Raw genomic sequence first — 19,029 nt, forward strand, 5'->3', positions numbered from 1 at the left:
AGTAAAGCACACTTGAAAACACCAATACAATGATACACACACGGAAAGCATTAAGCCTTACCTGGCTTCTACTCCAGGCCTGATTGGTGGCTTTCCTGGTGGCGGCCGAGGCAAGAACTGAGGTGAAGCTGAGCTGTTAACTTGATCCGTGCTGACCCAGGAAACTGGCCTTGGTATCTTGCTCTTTCTAGACTGGGAGAGGATGGGTGACAGAAAGCCATCTTCAGCTGATCTACTCATGTGGGAATCTATGGCCAGACGGGAAAAGGGAGTGAAGACTTCCTCCTCAGAGAAGGGAACAGGAGCAGCAGCTAATTTCTCCTCTAGCAGCTTCTCAGAGGCACTTGAAAGGTCCCCCAAGAAAGACTTGAACTGCCTTTTTTCCACCAGAAGTTTGACAAGTTCTGGCTGGTAGGCTTTCTTCTGTAGAAGCTTTTCTTTTGCAGAGACTGCAGAGGATGATTCAAAAGCTGAGTCTATTTCTTGTGCTAAAACAGGAATCCGGCTGTGCCTGGTTACAAAGGATGCCCGAAGCATGTCCTTGCGGGTGGGAGGACCATGACTCTCTGAGACACAATGATACAGCTCTCCATTTCTAGGGACAACTTTATCTCTCGTTCCCTCTTGGTGTAAAAAAGTAGAGAGGTCCCCCTGATGTCCGGGCACATCTTCACTCCTAATGTCAGCACCTTTAAATAGCTTATTGTTTTGCATTGCTGCCACCTGGCCCATCTGCCCTTCAGCATGTGGGTCAATGACTTGTTGAGAAATTTCTGAAGTTCCAACTGCCAAAAGCTTCATTATCTCATGGTTTTTGTCCTGATTTGGCACCACACTAAAATTCTGTGTCTTTGATACATCAAGAGGTTCTGTGGTAGCTGACTGGTCCCTTTCCACAGTCACAAAATCTCCTGGGAGAGAGATTTCAAGGCAATGCTGTCCTTTAACTAACTTCTCATCTTCATTATCTGAGCCCAGAAGAATGCTTTTTTCCTCTGTTTCTCCCGGGAGATTTTCAAATTCTTTCACAACTAGTCTATTATGGTCAGGAAGGTCTTTTGGTCCCAAGTCCTGAGATGTATCGCCGTCTCTCACATTGGGTAATAAGTCATGGTCAACATGATCTATCTGAAGTCCCAAATCCATTCTGCTTCCTCCACTAGGAAGTTCGCCTTCTGTTACAACCAAGCATGAGAAGTTTTCCCTTGGAGAATAAAGTTCCACAGTGGGTTCCAGGGGCTGAAGATCTTTCTTCTCTGGTTGTAGACCACAGTGAAAGCTTCCTGAAGTTGACTGTGTTGATGCCACAGAAGGTCTAGGAATTGTAATCTGGAGAAGTGGGGAAAAACGTAAAGCATCTAATTATGTGGGGTATCAGTCAGATGCATGATTTGAGATATAATATAATTTGTAAGAGCAGCAAAGATGTTTTTAGGCTTGGGAGCAAGCACCTTATTCACTAGACAATCTTGCCTGTCAGTCTCTCTCTCTCTCTCTCTCTCTCTCTCTCTCTCTCTCTCTGTGTGTGTGTGTGTGTGTGTGTGTGTGTGTGTGTGTGTGGTGTGTTTTGCCGGGGGTCCTTCCACCATGTAGGTCCTAGGAATTAAACTCTGGTCATATCTCATCAGTCATCTTTGCTGGCCCTCTAGTATATTTTTATAATAATATTAAAATCTAAAATTCATAGTACATCACTTTTTTAAAGTTCCTTTTTAAGACCCTACTGTGGAAATAGAAAAGTAGATGTGAAATGACATTGGGAGGTAAACATTTACATTCACAATAAACCGAGAGCAGTCGCCTCAGTAGTGTATGTAATTCCAATACTGATCCAAAACAAACGGAGCAATGTTTAAAAGGGCAATGCTTCACTGGCCTTTTGGGACTGAAGCCAGAAATAACTCCTACAGATCTGAGATCGACTCCTTTGATCATCTTATGACCTGTGTGTGCGTGTGCATGAATGACTAACAATCTTATAAGGAAAATGTGTATGAACGGCGAGACAGAATTTAAGGCAATTATAACAAACTGTACATGACTTACTCTCATGTAACAGTCTCATAGCCTTTTAAATTTTATAAAATATTCAAACTCATTTCTATAAATTCTATAACGCTGCTATTTTTGTTTCCCCCAAATTTAATTGAATTCCATTATTAATATGAGTTCATAAATGAAGAAAAACAAAGCAAAAAAAAAAGTTACAGACAGGACATGAGGGTCTGGAAAGCCACGCACACCACAGTCTACTACTGACCCAGCCTCTGCTCTCAGTCTATAAAAACTCTGATGAGAAGAAAAGAGAAAACCCAGGGCCAAGAGAAAACTGATTCAAAGTGTAGCTGCAAATACTTCCCTTAACCTTGAAGTTCAAAGACAAAACACAATTCCTATACTTACAACATGCTACCTATAGACTAAACAGTAACCTCCCTATAAGCTGTTTGCACCTTTCATACCATGAACTTCTGTATTTCATAACGGTTAGACGATAACTTTTTTCTTTTAAGCCCAGGCTGACTTTCGGTTTAAACAATCTTCGTGCGTTAGTCTCTGGGATTAGAGGCATGAGCCACCATGCCCAGCAAAGGCACACTATTTCTACTGCTCTATTCTTGTCCTTGACTTGTGCCACCCATGCCTTTCTGCAGACTTACGACATCCCCTTCCTAGTCTCCGCTTCCTTCATGTTTCCATAGTTTTATTAATGCCCAATATTAAAGCCTACATACTAATGAGTATAGAAGTCTTATTATTTATTTATTATAATCAAAGAAATCATCAAATGGAATTACTTTAATAGTTCAGGAAGAATAGCACTAATTTTTTAGTAACATGTTAAGAGTTGGCTACACAGCAGGAGACCATATGAATCAACTACCCTATCCATTTTAACTTATGAATCACACTTTGTTTTTTCTCTTGCTCAAGGATAATAAAAACCTTGGAAAATTAAATACTTGCACCAAATAGCCTGGTTTTTTGTTTTGCTTTGATATAACATGGAAGGTATAACATCTATATCTCATATTGACCCATGGACAAGGACAATTTAGAAGTACAAGATACAAGTATTAGAATAATGTATTACTTATGACATTGCCCAAAATAATTAAATTACAAATTCCTGTCCTATCAAAAATTTACATTTTGGCGGGCGGTAGTGGCACACACCTTTAATCCCAGCACAGAGACAGGCATTATCTCTGTGTCTGAAACCAGCCTGGTCTATAGAGCGAGTTCCAGGACAGTCAAGACAGTCAAGGCTACACAAAGAAATCCTGTCTCAAAAAACAAAAGCAAAAAATTACATTTTGGGGGTTAAAGAAATGGCTCAAGGGTTAAAAGTGCTTATTGCTCTTAAAAAGAATCTAAATTCAGTTTCCAGCACCCACAGAGCAGCTCACAGCTGTAACTCCAGTCAAGGGGTCAGACACCCTGGCCTCTGTGGGTACCATGCATGCACATAAGGCACAGGCGTATATGCAGGCAAAACACCCATACAAATAAATTTAAACAAAACAAAAAATAGCATAGTCTGGGGCAAAGGTAGGGGATGTAGCGCACACGCCTTTAATCTGCCCGCACTTGGGAAGAGGTGGATCTCTGGGGGTTCAAGGTCGAGACCAAGCCTGGTCTACTTAGTAAATTCCTTTATAGCTCAGGCTGGCTTGGAACACACAGCAATGCTCCTTTCTTGGTTTCCTGAGTATGGGGATTACAGGCATGAGTTTAAAAGTCCTAAACCACTCAGGGGGTGGGGAAAATCCTAAACAAAACACAACTCAGGTTGGACTAGAAGTTAGCCCTAGCTTATATAACTCTTGGGCTAGGCTTCTCTATGCCACAAACAATCTATAAAATTGTACAGAGAAGTCCTGGAGGGGACAGGAGGGAAGATCAATTAACTAAACTCTGATAGGAAAAGAAGTAAGAAGACATTTATTTATTTTGGAGCATTGACAAATTCTTACAGAAGTGTTCATAAAGAAAAAATTTCATCAGTATCTTTTCCAAGTGTTTTAAACCTGGTACATCAAAATGTGTTTTTTTTTTTTTTTTTTTTTTTTTGGTTTTTCGAGACAGGGTTTCTCTGTGGCTGTGGAGCCTGTCCTGGAACTAGCTCTGTAGACCAGGCTGGTCTCGAACTCACAGAGATCCGCCTGCCTCTGCCTCTCGAGTGCTGGGATTAAAGGCGTGCGCCACCATCGCCCGGCCAAAATGTGTTTTAACAAAAAAAAAATTTCAATTTGGGAAATGATGCTGAGACTATTACGTTAGAAAGGGAGGCTGTCTAATGACCACAAAATTTAAGGAAGTCTGGCACAGGCTACCTATGTCAGAACAAGTGTGCTGTGTTGCAGTCCTTACCGTCTGAAGCTGGCTTTTCTGGATTCCTCCAGCTCACAAAGCTGCTGTTTACTTCAAAAAAGCAACTGTTTTTAATAGTGGCATGCTCAGGGCTGAGAACTGGCAGTACTGTTCCTCCAAAAGATTTCTTCCCAGAAAACTTGGTCACAACTGCCTTCAAACACTTCAAAATGAAGTTTATTCTACCCCTGACTTAGAAACGTGGAAGTTCTGAAAGCCAGACTTGAGATTCTGCATCCTACATAGTGGGCATCTCACAAGTAAGGGAAATGTAAAACATGAAAAATTTCTGGGTAGAGATTTCAAAAAAAGGCTTAGACCTGTTAACAGTATAAATGAACAAACTACAAATGGTTAAATGCAGGCCTAGATTAGCAGACATAGAATGAAATTCTTCAATATGATAATGAAGAGACCAAGAATAAGAAAATAAAAATGTAGATTCCAAAAATAAGAATGTAAAAATAAGAAATATAAAGTTTTAAGTCTAGGAGAATGAGAACAGACTATCAGCAGCTTTCTCAGCAGATCAAGGATCAATCATTCACAGTGAGCTATTTTCTCAGATGATTGGGAAGCCTCCATCAGTTTAGGACATTTCATTTTACAACTGGCTGTTTTATTTACAAGGCCGGGGCTTCTCCCTACAAATTGAGAGTAGTATCCTGGCCATCCCTGATAAACGACAGATGTGAACTGAGTTAAGCTTTAGGAGACAGAGATATGTAACCTCTGGGTTAGGCACTGTCTCTGTTATAGGAAACTGGCGCCATCAAATGAGAGGCTTGGGGCTCCAGTATACACTGCCTGGAGGTACCTGGAGACAGTGGACAAGGTACAAACACAATTTCCTCTATCTTCTAAGTTCTCAGCCTAAGAATAAGTTAATCCTAACTTATTAACCTCTAGTATTACTAGCAGTCCCTTTCTAACTGCTAAAGACATCTATCTGTTTCTTGCAATTAGTGACTTTCGTTGTAATCTCCTCTGAAAAATATTTCATGATGGCTGCCTAGTTACCCATAAACATTAGAACTCACTCCCCTCTTTAGGGTCTCCGCTGACTAACCGAAAGGTCAGCGCAAGGTTGTAAAAATTACTTTGCCCAGACCTAATGCTTGGCTCCTACTATAAAAAGTGGGTTCAGAAACCCGCCTTTTGCCACAGCCTAACAAACACCATCTCTGGCTGTGGTCTCAGCTAGCTGCTGATAAGTTTCTGTGCCCCGTGGTGTTTTTTTGGTTTTTGTTTATTTTTTAATTTTTAAGTTTGTTTCTGGTTTTCCTAGGATCTGGTTTCTGGCATAAAGTTTGCTTCTGGTTTATTAGACTTGGTGGTATTCTCATCTTTGTGCAACCCCCCTGAACCCAACAATAAAAATTTTTACAATAATTTGTATACATACACACATAAACAGGCAGACCTTGTAGTCTATATAAATGTTGCAAAATTAAGTTGTAATGCTAGTTCATGTATTAAGTTTAATGTAACAAAGAAAAGCTCACTTAAATTATTATTTTCTTTCTTCTTTTTTTCCCCAAGACAGGGTCTCATAATATAGCTCCAGCTATCCTGAAGCTCACTCTGTAGACCAGGCTGGCCTTAAACTCACAGAGATCCGGCTGCATCTGCCTCCTGAGTGCTGGGATTAAAGGCGTGCACCACTACCGCTAGGCTAACTTAATGCTTTCTTAACTAAATCCCAAATCTAGGAGAGATGTGTGACCTGGGACCACTCAGGTTCTGAACAGCCTGAGGTGTCCTGCTGAGGTGTCCTTTAATCCCGGAGTGCTGGGATTAAAGGCATGCGCCGCCACCACCACCTGGCTTTATTTTTTCCTTATTGCAGGTTGACTATAGAATTTTGCATAAAAACTATGTTTACATGTACCCATTTGCTAAACTTAAGCCTCTAATTATTGTCCAATCTTAACTGATCTACTAACCTACCTTCTCTTTTCTGCTTTTGTTTATTCATTTATTTTGACATAAGAGTTTCGGGTCTGTAGCCCAGGTTGCCTGGGGCTATGTATCCCAGACTAGCTTGACTTTACAGTGGTTCTCTCTCTCCTCTCTCTCCTCTCCTCTCCTCTCCTCTCTTCTCCTCTTCCTCTCTCTCTCTCTCTCTCTCTCTCTCTCTCTCTTTTTACAAATTCACAAAAAGGACTTTTAATGAAAGCAGCTGACAAAAATACATCAGTTCCCTCTATTCTGTGGTAGGACTCTGGCACAGAACACAGGAAAGATGCCTTTATTGTTACACAGGAAAACGACTAGTTATTTCAATTCTTATCAAGATAAACAAAAGAACTGAAATAAAATATAAACATTTAAAAAAGTCAAAGTTTATTTTAATAAAGCCATGAACTTGAACAGTTATTGTGAGCTACAAACCTGGATAAGGAATAGTTTGTTCTTCAAAAGCATCTCATCTGCTCTTAGTTAACTTAATGCTTTTTTGTTTGTTTTTTGTTTTTCGAGACAGGGTCCCCATAGTTTTTAGAGCCTATCCTGGAACTAGCTCTTGTAGACCAGGCTGGCCTCAAACTCACAGAGATCCGCCTGCCTCTGCCTCCTGAGTGCTGGGATTAAAGGCGTGCACCACTACCGCTAGGCTAACTTAATGCTTTCTTAACTAAATCCCAAATCTAGGAGAGATGTGTGACCTGGGACCACTCAGGTTCTGAACAGCCTGAGGTGTCCTGCTTCCACTGCAAATGAGGAGTGCTGCTTGGAAAACAGAGGTCTGAAGGGAAGACGAGAAGAATTACTGCAAAGATAGGTAAGGCCACAGTGAGCTCTGCCCTTGACCATACAGTGGTCCTCTTTCTATAGCTTTCTAAATTCTGGGGTTATAGCTGTGAACCACCATGCCACCTAACCTTTCTTTTTCTTCTCTCTCTCTCTGTCTCTGTCTCTCTGTCTCTCTCTCCTCTCCTCTCCTCTCCTCTCCCATCCTCCCTCTCTGTCTCTCTCTGTGCATGTATGCATGTGGTTGTGTAAGAACGTGCTTGTATGTGTGGGACACACCTTATTTTTTGAGACAGAATCTCACTAGATCTGGAACTCAGTGATTTGGCTACTAAGCTCCAGGGTCCCGTTTGTCTTTGTCCCCGACCCCCAGACCCACACATACTCTAACTTAGTGCTGAAGTTACAGATGTGTACTGCCATGCCTGGGTTTCATGTGGGTGCTGAGTATCTGAAGTCAGGTCCTCATATATGCACAACAAATAATTTACTGATTGAGTCATTTCCCTAGCTCCAGTCTTCTCTTTTTGTTGTTGTTATTTTGAGAAAAGGTCTCACTGTGTATCCCTGGCTGTCCTGGAACTCACTACGTAAAAGAATCTAGCCTCAAACTCAGAGATCAACCTACCTCTACTTCCTGAGTCCTGGGACTGAAAATGTGTATAACCACACCCAGTTCAGGCTTTTTTTTTTAATTTAGCACATAGAGCAGACAACACAAAATAACAACAAAAGCAGTTTCTTACCGCAGTCAGGGGTCCTTCTGCTTGTGCCTCCATTGGACTTGTGGGAGTAACTGTGATGAACTGACTAGCAGCTCCAGCCTGGAGGTCTAGCCTATCTGTGCACTGTTCTGAAGCAGCAGTGGCAGGACATTCTGCAGAAAGTGCTAAGACCACACCTGAGCTTTCCTTTAAGTGATGGTTGTCAGTCCAAGGACCTACTTGGATCTTTTCATCTTGAGGCGACCCTTCAAGGACCTGAAGCACTTCAGGCTCCTCATCTGAAGGGCTTCCAGTTGTTTTATGGCCTAACACCTCATTTGTCCTGAAGTCCTGAAGGTCTTGCTCCTTGTCCACAATCACCCATTCTTTGGAATCAACCTCCTGCTTGCAAGAGCTTAAATTAACAGCTATAAATCCATTGCTGCCACCACCATCTGCTTGCTCTGGTGTGTTGGCAGAGGCAGGTTTGGAAGCATCAGGAAGGTATTCTTCATCATAGTGCCAGACGTGGTCAGTGCGGGACACAACAGGAACGCAAGGCTTCTGAGGCAGAGCAGGGAGAACAGACTCCTTTCCTGCACTAGATTCTTTCTGCATTTTCTCCATGCTTAAGGAGAGAGAAAAACGTTACTCAGTTGTCCTTAGAGAAGCAATCATTAGATACTGATAAACTCTCTGTGACAAACATTCTTACACAAGTGTGATGAGTACGTATGAAAAAAACCAAAGGGGATTTCCTAAGGCTGAAGTTCTCTACTTGCCACTCCTGCTCTTCCCCCAACACTGTCCACTCTCAAAGTCAGTTGAAGTCCTTGCCAAACTAAGTTTTTACTCCTATTGCTCTCTTACATCTATTTCTCATCTTAACTGTAATTCAAAATGGTTAAAGCATTGTTCAAGTCTAATCCATCCATTTGATCATGTCTGGATATATAATAATTGATAATCTTGCATTTCTGACCCTTCTGCCTCTACTTTCCTAGAACTGAGATTACAGGCATATACTTTTTTTTTCCTTTTTTTTTTTTTTTTTTTTGATTCAGCTCTGGATGTTCTGGAACTCTCTGTTCTCAAAGACAGAGATCTGCCTGCCTCTGCCTTCCCAAGTGCTGGGATTAAAGGTACAGTGTGACATAACCACCTGGCTTAAACTATTTTTTGTTTTTTTGAGACAGGGTTTCTCTGTGGCTTTTGGAGCCTGTCCTGGAACTAGCTCTGTAGACCAGGTTAGCCTCGAACTCTCGGAGATCCGCCTGCCTCTGCCTCCCAAGTGCTGGGATTAAAGGAGTGCGGCACCACTGCCCGGCTACAGGCACATACTAACTACAACACAAAGTTTGGGTCTTTCTGGGGACTGAACATATGGCCTCATATATGGTAGGCAGGCACTCTACCAACTGAATTAGACCCCCAGGCTAAACCATAGCCTCTCTTAACCTAACATTTCATTGCCAACAGTTCCACCACATACATCTTAATCCTCTTGAAGCCTTTTATTAATTGTAAATATACCTCAAATCTTACATTTTTATCTCCATCTTGTTACCAAAATTTGTTATACTGATCAAAAACAACAATCGTTAGGGTATTTATACATAGATCTCTAAAGTTTAGCCTTTCTTCTTTCCTGGGAGGTGTGAGTGCTACAGGGCACGGTGACAAACTTACTACTATGTATTTTGCCACCGCTTCTTTTCTCTGAGTGTGCCCCACATTCCTGTCTAGTGTGGTCTTCACCGTGCCCTTTCAACCTCTACACTGCTGCCTCAAAGAGTTCACTTTCTAACAAGGCCACAGAAAGTATGTTCATCTTATTACTGTATCTGGCTTTAGGAAATTCATCAGCACTCTCAAAGACAAAGACTTTGCTATAAAATTTGTAATGATATTAGACAAGTCAAATTAAGAATGATGGTGATATATAACTATAAATAGCCGGGCGGTGGTGGCGCACACCTTTAATCCCAGCACTGGGGAGGCAGAGGCAGGCGGATCTCTGTGAGTTCGAGATCAGCCTGGTCTACAAGAGCTAGTTCCAGGACAAGCTCCAAAGCTACACAGAGAAACCAACCCTGTCTCGAAAAACCAAAACCAAACAAACAAACAAACAAAAAAACCCTATGATATAAACAAGTGGAAACGTAATGAAGTCAGTAATATAAAAACACAAGAATTTCTTATTTGAAAGAATTTTCACAATAGATATAAAATATAATAGGAAAATAAAAAATATATTACATACCAGGTCTCAAGAAACTTGTCAGTATCTGGCTTTGGCTCCAGTGTCAGACGCTTTTCTAGCTCAAAGCTGTGAATGGAACGTAGCTTTCTTACTAACGGAACATCCCTATCTGGCTGCGTAATCTCTGATCGGACACGAACTGGCGAGCCAAGGCTTGGAGCATTGAGAATACCATTTACTTGACCATGGCTATTTTCTTCTTCAGTAGCAGCCTAGGAAAAAAATATAAAATAGAATCATGAAAAATAGTCCAGATATTATACATGGGAGAAATCACTGAAGCCTTTGAAATAATATCAACAAATGATTACATATGTTTTCAGAAAATTATTATTATTATTAATGTATTTGTTTATTTTGGTTGTTTTGAGACAGGGTTTCTCTCTGTAACAGCCCTATCTGTCCTGGAGCTTTGTAGATCAGGCTGGCCTTGAACTCACAAAGTTCCACCTGCCTCCGCCTCCCAAGTGCTGGGATTAAAGGTGTGCACCACCTGGCTCTAAATTTTTTTTTTTAATTTTAACTTTGAAAATTGCATCTATGTATTTGCTTATTTACTTACTGTATATCTATGGATATGTGTTGCAGATTATTTGTTTACATTGTAAAGAAAGATGTGTCTTTGCCAAGATGCTTTCTGATTGGTTTCATAAAGAGCTGAATGACCCAGTAGCTAGGCAGGAGATATAGGCAGGATTTCCGGGGGGAGAGATAGAAAGAGATGATAAATCAAAGCATGAGAGAGACACCATGGAGATACAGGGAGAATAAAAGGTAAAAAGTTATATAAAAAGCAGGTTAATGCTGGGTGGTGGTGGCGCACGCCTTTAATCCCAGCACTTGGGAGGCACAGGCAGGTGGATCTCTGTGTGTTCGAGGCCGGCCTAGTTCCAGGACAAGTCCCAAAGCTACGGAGAAACCCTGTCTTGAAAAACCTAAAAAAAAACAAGGTTAATTTAAGTTATAAAAGTTAGTTAGAAACAAGCCTAAGCTAAGGCTGAGCTTTCTTTTTCTCTTTTCTTTCTTTCTAGATCAGGCTGGCCTTGAACTCAAAGGGATTCACCTGCCTCTGCCTCCCGAGTGCTGGGATTAAAGGCATGCCCTACCACCTCCCAGCAGGCAGTGATAGTTTTATTTAATTAAATTTCTGTTTATTAATCCTTTGTACTAAGTTTATACTAGGTTTATACTCAGTTTTAGTATTAATTTACTTATTTTAAAAGTATTTTTGGAGCCGGGCGGTGGTGACGCACTCCTTTAATCCCAGCACTCGGGATGCAGAGGCAGGCGGATCTCTGGGAGTTAGAGGCCAGCCTGGTCTACAAGAGCTAGTTCCGGGACAGGCACCAAAGCTACAGAGAAACCCTGTCTCGAAGAAAAAAGAAAAAGTATTTTTGGAGCTGGGGTGTGATAATGCATGCCTTTAATCCCAGAACTCAGAAGGCAGAAACAGGTGGATCTCTGTGAGTATAGCCTGGCCTATAGAGTGGTTCAAGGATACATTCCAAAGTTAGGCAGAGAAACCCTGTCATGAAAAAAAAAGTATTTCGGTACAAGAATAGTCTAAAACTGCTAAAGACCTTCACTTTTTACATTATATCTATCTAGATGCTTACAGAACCCTATTCTACTATACTAAAACTAAATCCTGGAAAGGATGTTGTCTTTGAGAAGAGTTAGGAGAGACTACTAAAATTCTTATACACCTTTCTCATTCCCTCTCTTAAAAGCAAATAGACAACAAAATCAATACCTGGACAAGAACAAGAAGCTGCCAGGGCAGAGTGGAAGGCCAGGCATGGAGTAAATAACACAAAGGGCTAAGATACTACAGACTACATAGAGTCTGTCTCCAACCAACCAATCAACCAACCAACGCCAACAATCCAGATCTCTCAGGCTGGAGAGATGGTTCAGCGGTTACTAGCACTTGCTGCTCATGGAGGGACTTGGGTTCACTTCCCAGCACCCACATGGTGGCTCACATCTTCTCTTAACTCCAGTTCCAGGGGCTCTGACACCCTCTTCTGACCTCTGTGGGCACTAGACACACAGATATTTATTCAGGCAAAATATCTACATGCATAAATAAAAATTGAAGAAGAAAAAAATAAAAACCAAATTAAAATTAAGTCTTCTGAAGCCATAAGGACAACCACAGTTGACATTACAAAAATCAGATTCCTAGGACCTGAGGTGTAGTCCACAGTAGTATGCTCAGCGTGACAGAGCTGAGTTTGCAGCAACACACCTAACACTTGCTCATCCTTGATTACTGTGAGTGGAGACAGTGCTAGTCAATAGCCGGACCACATTTCTGTATTAATGCTTTTACAGATGACTGAAAGTATATGCCTTATAGGCTACAATCTCAACTTCTATATTATCATACTCCAGTTCATATACTTAACTCCTAATTCCAAACAACGGTCTAAGAAGATGGACTATGTGGGACGGGATGTGCTCATGGAGGCAGAGTGCTCACAAAATTGATAGAGGGCCCTAGAGTGACCCCAAAATCTGCCTTGATCTTGGGCTTTCCAGAACCCAGAATTATACAAATACAGTTCTGTTGTTTACAAGGGACCTATTTTATGAAATTTTTATTTATAGAAGCTCAAACATACTAAGCATATATTCTTAAAGATCTTTTCTTTTTTCAAAAAGGTAACATTTCATTTTTTAAAAAAGATTACTTTTATTTCAAATTGCATGCACATGTGTATGTGTGAGGTGTGTGTATTGCACATGTGTATGTGTGAGGTGTGTGTATTGGTATATGCACAATGAATGTAGATGCCCTTAGAGTCCAAAGGCATCAGATCTCCTGCAGTCAACAGACACGGATGTTACAAACTGAACTCAAGTCCTTTTCAACAGCAGTATATGCTCTTAACTGCTAAGGCACCCACCCAGCCTTTCCTTAAGATGATCTTTTGGTTAGCATATAAAGAACACGGTTTGTGATATTCACATACATATATATCATTATGATTTGTTCTCATTTTAAACCACCATGTCACCCTACCCTCTTACATTGCAAAAGTCATATAACTTAATAAAGGTGTAGAGATAGGACAGATTCCTCAGAATAGTGAAGGGACTCTAGCCAGCTCCATCCAGCATGGCAAAGATGGCTCTGGCAGGCCTTGCTCTTCTTCCCATTTCCTTGCTGACTATCAGAGTCCAGCTATCAAAGTACTGAAGTCCAGCAATCAAAATCTGCTTTTAGCTACCCTAATTAACATGTATAATCATTACAGATGTATGTATATATCTTCCTAAGTACATAAACCAACCCGCTCAGTTCATATGATGTTACTTGTTTGAGAGCCTGGTATTGGATAACTAGTCTGGGGGCTCTTTCCTGGTGCAGATAGGGAATGTTGAGATGGAGATGACCAAGGTTTGATCACACGTACACGCACATGTACACACACACTCTAAACTCTGTAGCAATAAGAAAAGTAAGTACATAGAAAGATATCACTTCCTATGCAAGAAATACACACCTTACAAATTCCAAGCTTTATCTTGTTCTTGTTGATATCCATCTCTTCCCAGACGTCCCTTTCCTGAGGGCGAGTGTGCCCCAGAGACCCAGGCAGTTTATCTGGGGACCCAGCAGCAGGAACACCGTTCTCCCCATCACTAAGCTGTTCATCTGGAAACACCTCATCTGTATTTTCTCGGAGCAAGTCTCCGGGGATGGGGGTGGCATTTGCAATTCTGAAATGTGAGGGTGGAAAACAGAAAACTTTAAAAGACCAGAATAAAAGTTAATATCAGACAGACTACTCTTCATTTTGTCTCTGGATTTAAGTTTATTACACAATTAAGAGGTAAACAAAAGCTAAAACTTTTTTGTTGTTGTTTTGAGACGGGGTTTCTCTGTAGCTTTGGAGTCTGTCCTGGAACTCACTCTGTAGACAAGGCTGGCCTCGAACTCAGAGTGATCCTCCTGCCTCTGCCTCCCAAGTGCTGAGATTAAAGGCGTGTGCCCCCCACACCTGACAATCACTTTGAAAGTCAGAAACATCAGTTCTACTTTCTACGAAGCCTTCATCAATAAAATAAAACTATCTATTCTTTAACACTTTTGTAAATAATAAAAACAATTATACATAGTGAAGTGCAAAGGGATAAGAGGAATAGGGTTAGATTATTTTTTAGTATGAACTGTGCACTACCGTTTCTTTAACTTTTAATTTTTATTAAAATAAGCCTTTTTTCATTCAATATATTTTGATCATGTTTTTCACTTCCTGGAATTCCTTCTTACCCACCCAATTGTGTCTTCTTTCACTCTTTAAAACAAATGAACAAACAACAAAAAGAAAACCCAAAACCAAACCAAACCAAAAAACCCCACAGAAACAAAAATCAAAACCAACTGGCAAAGGAGCCGTAAGACTGAAAAAGAAAGAAAAACGAAGTGAGACAAACACTGCACACTGTGTTACCATCACAAAGCTCACTAATAGATCTACATGAGAAGAATAGAAAACATTTGTAAGTATTTGTCTATACATTTCTTTCTTACTTTTATCCTACACTGGCATTGAGTACGATCTTGACAGGAGTACATCATCAAGTTTGGCTATATAGATTTCTTGTGAATGAATTCCAGGCCCTATTTTACATAGTTGTCATCACTCAGTCTACCGGTCCATGCTAGGCTTTTAGCTTTTATCCATCACTAACTCAAAAGGCCTCTATGTTGCTGGGTGGTAGTGGAGCACGCCTTTTAATCCCAGCACTTGGGAGGCAGACACAGGGGAATCTCTGTGAATTTGAGGCCAGTATGGTTTACAAAGGAGTTCCAGGACAGCCAGAGCTAAACAGTGAAACCTAGTGAAACTCTGTCTCAAAGAACAAACAAATAAAATAAAAATTTTTAAAAAGTCATCTGTGCTCCATAAATACTGGTGTTGTTTTTTTAAATTTATTTTTATTTTCTCTGGATTTAATTTCTTTTCTTTTCTTTCTTTGTTTTTCTTTTCTTTTCTCTTTTTTGCCTGCATAATATATATCTATGTGAGGGTATCAGATCCCCTGGAACTGAAGTTACAGACAGTTGTGGGCTGCCATGTGGGTGCTAAGGATTGAATCTGGGTCCTCTGGAACAGCCAGTGCTCTTAACTTCTGAGCTATCTCTCCAGCCACAATACTCCAGGACAGGCTCCAAAGCCACAGAGAAACCCTGTCTCGAAAAACCAAAAAATAAAAAATAAAAAAAAAATATTTCTGATTGAGCACAATATACAAAGAGATTTCTAACAAGTAACAATATCTAAACATAGGAAAATAAAACCCTTAATGGACTGTGTTGACATACGTCATTACTGTGAGCAGCAAAATACCCTTCCCAGGCATGGTGGCTCATACCTTTAGACCCTGCACTTGGAAGGCAGAGGCAGGTAGAACTCTGGGAGTTCAAGGACAGTCTGGTCTATAGAGCAAGCTCCCGGACAGCCAGACCTACAGAAAGGGACCCTGTCCCGAAAAACAAACAAAAAAACTAAAGGTCACACATGTACCCTGGCACTTCATTTCCTTCTGAGACCAACAAAGGTTTCCTAAGGGCTTGGTCTGATTCTCTGCCCTTCGCTACTACCTCTGCCTAAGTTGGTCAATTTTAAGTGATCTCTGTATCAGTCCTGTAGGTAAACAACCTAGAAAATTGATTCCTTCTCCTAAACTCTCCTAATCAAGAGTTTGACAAAAGGAGAGAAAATTCCTCACCTAAAGAATTATGGCTCAGGGATATGAAGATGAAAGGGAAGGTGGGGATGAGCTCAGTGCTGGCATACACCAAGGCCCTGGGCTCACCCCCAACACCTGTCCAAAGAAAAAGGAAAGGGAAGGATGAAAAGAAAAAGAAAAGAGAGAAAGTAGGGCCTGGAGAGATGGCTCAAAGGTTAAGAGTACTGGCTGATCTTGCTGAAGACCCAGGTTTGGTTCCCAGCACCTGCATGTTGGCTCATATCCATCTGTAACTCCAGTTCCAGGGGAAGAAGGAAGGTGGTGACGAGGGTAAACTGACCAGTCAGTATGAGGTTAGCATTAGCACATGCTGTGCCCAAAAGTAAAAAAAAAAAAAAGGAGCAAGGAGGCAAACACTTAGAATCCCAAGCTCGAAAGGCAAAGGATCCATAAATTCAAGGTCAGTCTAGGCTACACAGTGAACTCAAAGCCAGAGAGAATATACAGTGAAACCCTGCCTTAAAAAATAAACAACTCAGCAGGTGGTGGTGGTGCATGCTTTTAATCCCAGCACTGCGGAGGCAAAGACAGGTGTTTCTCTGAGGTTGAGGCTAGTGAGTTTCAGGACAGCTAGGGCTACACAGAGAAACCCTGTCTAGAAAATAAATTAATTAATAAAAAAATAATTATGACTCATTCTTTCAGGTTCCCATCCGCATTGTTGAGAAATACCAATAATGCTTCCTCTACTTTGAGAAAAACCCACGGTACCTGCAACATCAACAAGTCACATTAGCTCTATGCGCCCATTCAACAGAATGAACCATTAGTATTTTCTAAATTAATCAATTCCAGAAGCCTAAATATGAAAAAGATAACTCAAAGAAATGCTCAAGGCTTTCCCACATGTCTGAGCACTTCACAATGTGAGGGGTTCAGTATGGACTAACGGGAACACCTGCATTCAGAAATGGTGCCAAGCACTGAACTGTGAAGGACATACCCAATTGCAGCAGGGGTCAAGCGGGTGTGCAACTGAGGGGTGGCAGAGGTGGTGGTGGTAGTTAGGGAGCCATCAGTTCCACTCTTCTCCCAGTCAAAAGGGTCACTCTCAATTACTCCAAAGGTCTTGATGCTATTGTCAAACACGGAAGTAAGAAGCTAAACCACAAAGAAAAAAACTACAGTGAGCCAACAGTAATATACTTAACATTCTTCTATAGCAGAAAGCATACCAGACCCACAAAAAAGATTTATGATATGATTCCTTCAAAATTTATGGTTTAAAGAAGGAAACAAACTGGGACTGTGTGGATGACAATAAGAAATTAATGATCATTAATTAACTAATTTTGATTTTGGTACCAGTATATAGTTGTATGAAACATTTTGTTTATAGAAGACATATAATACAGTCTTTTATTTATAACCTACGCTCAGATAGCCTGGTAAAAGGAAGTATGGAATGTGATTATATATAGCCATATATATATTTAGGTTAACCACTTATTTGGTTACTTATCTATTTGTAAAGAGGACATTCTTCTTTTAATTTTACTAATATTTATTGAGCTCTACATTTTTCTCTGCTCCCTCCCTGCCTCTTCTCCCCCTTCAACCCTCCCCCAAGGTCCCCATGCTCCCAATTTACTCAGGAGATCTTGTCTTTTTCTACTTTCCACTTTCCATGAGATGAGATCTATGCAAGTCTCTCTTAGAGTCTGCATTGTTGTCTAAGTTCTCTGGGATTGTGGTTTGTAGGCTGGCTTTCTTTTCTTTATGTTTAAAAACCACCTATGAGTGAGTACATGTGATAATTGTCTTTCTGTGTCTGGGTTACCTCACTCAAAATAATGTTTTCTAGCTCCATCCATTTTCCTGCAAAATTCAAGCTGTCATTTTTTTCTGCTGTGTAGTACTCCATTGTGTAAATATACTACATTTTCCTTATCCATTCTTTGGTCGAGGGGCATTTAGGTTGTTTCCAGGTTCTGGCTATGACAAACAAAGCTACTATAAACAGTTGAGCACATGTCCTTGTGTCACGATTGAGCATCCTTTGGATATATACCCAAAAGTGGTATTACTGGGTCTTGAGGAAGGTTGTTTCCTAATTTTCTGAGAAATCGCCACACTGACATCCAAAGGGGTTGTACCAGCTTGCATTCCCACCAGCAATGCAGAAAAGTTCCCTTTTCCCCACATCCTCTCCAGCATAAGTTGTCATCAGTGTTTTTGATCTTGGCTATTCTTACAGGTTTAAGATGGAATCTCAGAGTTTCTTGATTGGCATTTCTCTGATGACTAAGGATGTTGAACATTTCCTTAAGTGTCTTTCAGCCATTTTAGATTCCTCTGTTGAGAGTGCTCTGTTTATGTCTGTTCTCCATTGTTTTTTATTGGATTATGTGATCTTTTGGTGTCCAATTTCTCGAATTCTTTGTATATTTTGGATATCAGACCTCTGTCTGATGTGGGGTTAGTGAAGATCTTTTCCCATTCTGTAGGCTGTCGTTTTGTCTTGTTGACCGTGTCCTTTGCTTTACAGAAGCTTTTCAGTTTCAGGAGGTCCCATTTATTTATTGTTTCTCTCAGTGTCTATGCTGCTGGGGTTCTATTTAGGAAGTAGTTCCCTGTGCCAATGCGTTCAAGTGTACTTCCCACTTTCTCTTCTGTAAGGTTCAGTGTGGCTGGCTTTATGTTGAGGTCTTTGATACATATGGACATGAGTTTTTGTGCATGGAGAGAGATATGAGTCTATTTTCATTCTTCTACATGTTGATATCCAGTTATGCCAGCACCACTTGTTAAGTATGCTTTCTTTTTTCCATTTGATTTTTTTTTTTTTGCTTCTTTATCAAAGGTTAGGTGTTTGAAGATGTGTGGATTGATATCTGGGTCTTCTATTCAGTTCCATTGGTCTTCCTGTCTGTTCTTATGCCAATACCAGGCTGTTTTCAGTACTGTAACTCTGTAGTAGAATTTGAAGTCAGAGATTGTGATGTCTCCAGAAGCTCTTCTATTGCCCAGGATTGTTTTGGCTATCCTGGGTTTTTTGCTTTTCCAAATGAACTTGAATACCGTTCTTTCGAGGTCTTTGAAGAATTTTGCTGGGATTTTGATGGGCATTGCACTGAATCTGTCTCTGTAACTTCTAAATGTTTATGTATGGTTTTCTTTGTTGTTGTTTATGACAGGGTTATTTTTTTTTGGTGGTGTTTTTTTTTTTTT

At 40.6% G+C, this 19,029-nt stretch overlaps 1 protein-coding gene across 1 annotated transcript in view; it reads right to left on the reverse strand.

Annotated features, from left to right (window-relative positions):
* The window catches only part of Ttbk2 (tau tubulin kinase 2), a 125,403-nt gene that overhangs the window by 12,560 nt on the left and 93,814 nt on the right, over nt 1-19,029 (reverse strand). Inside the window, exons 10-14 of the mRNA XM_041678783.1 lie at nt 16,802-16,959; nt 13,605-13,821; nt 10,093-10,304; nt 7,872-8,457; nt 62-1,329 (exon numbers count right to left, since the gene is read on the reverse strand). Coding sequence (XP_041534717.1) covers nt 62-1,329; nt 7,872-8,457; nt 10,093-10,304; nt 13,605-13,821; nt 16,802-16,959 — 2,441 coding nt within the window. The remainder of the gene's footprint in view (nt 1-61; nt 1,330-7,871; nt 8,458-10,092; nt 10,305-13,604; nt 13,822-16,801; nt 16,960-19,029) is intronic.

The sequence above is a fragment of the Microtus oregoni genome, unplaced genomic scaffold, assembly GCF_018167655.1.
Source record: "Microtus oregoni isolate MIOR12 unplaced genomic scaffold, Mior012 000031F_ref0000149, whole genome shotgun sequence".
In the NCBI taxonomy this organism is placed as follows: domain Eukaryota; kingdom Metazoa; phylum Chordata; class Mammalia; order Rodentia; family Cricetidae; genus Microtus; species Microtus oregoni.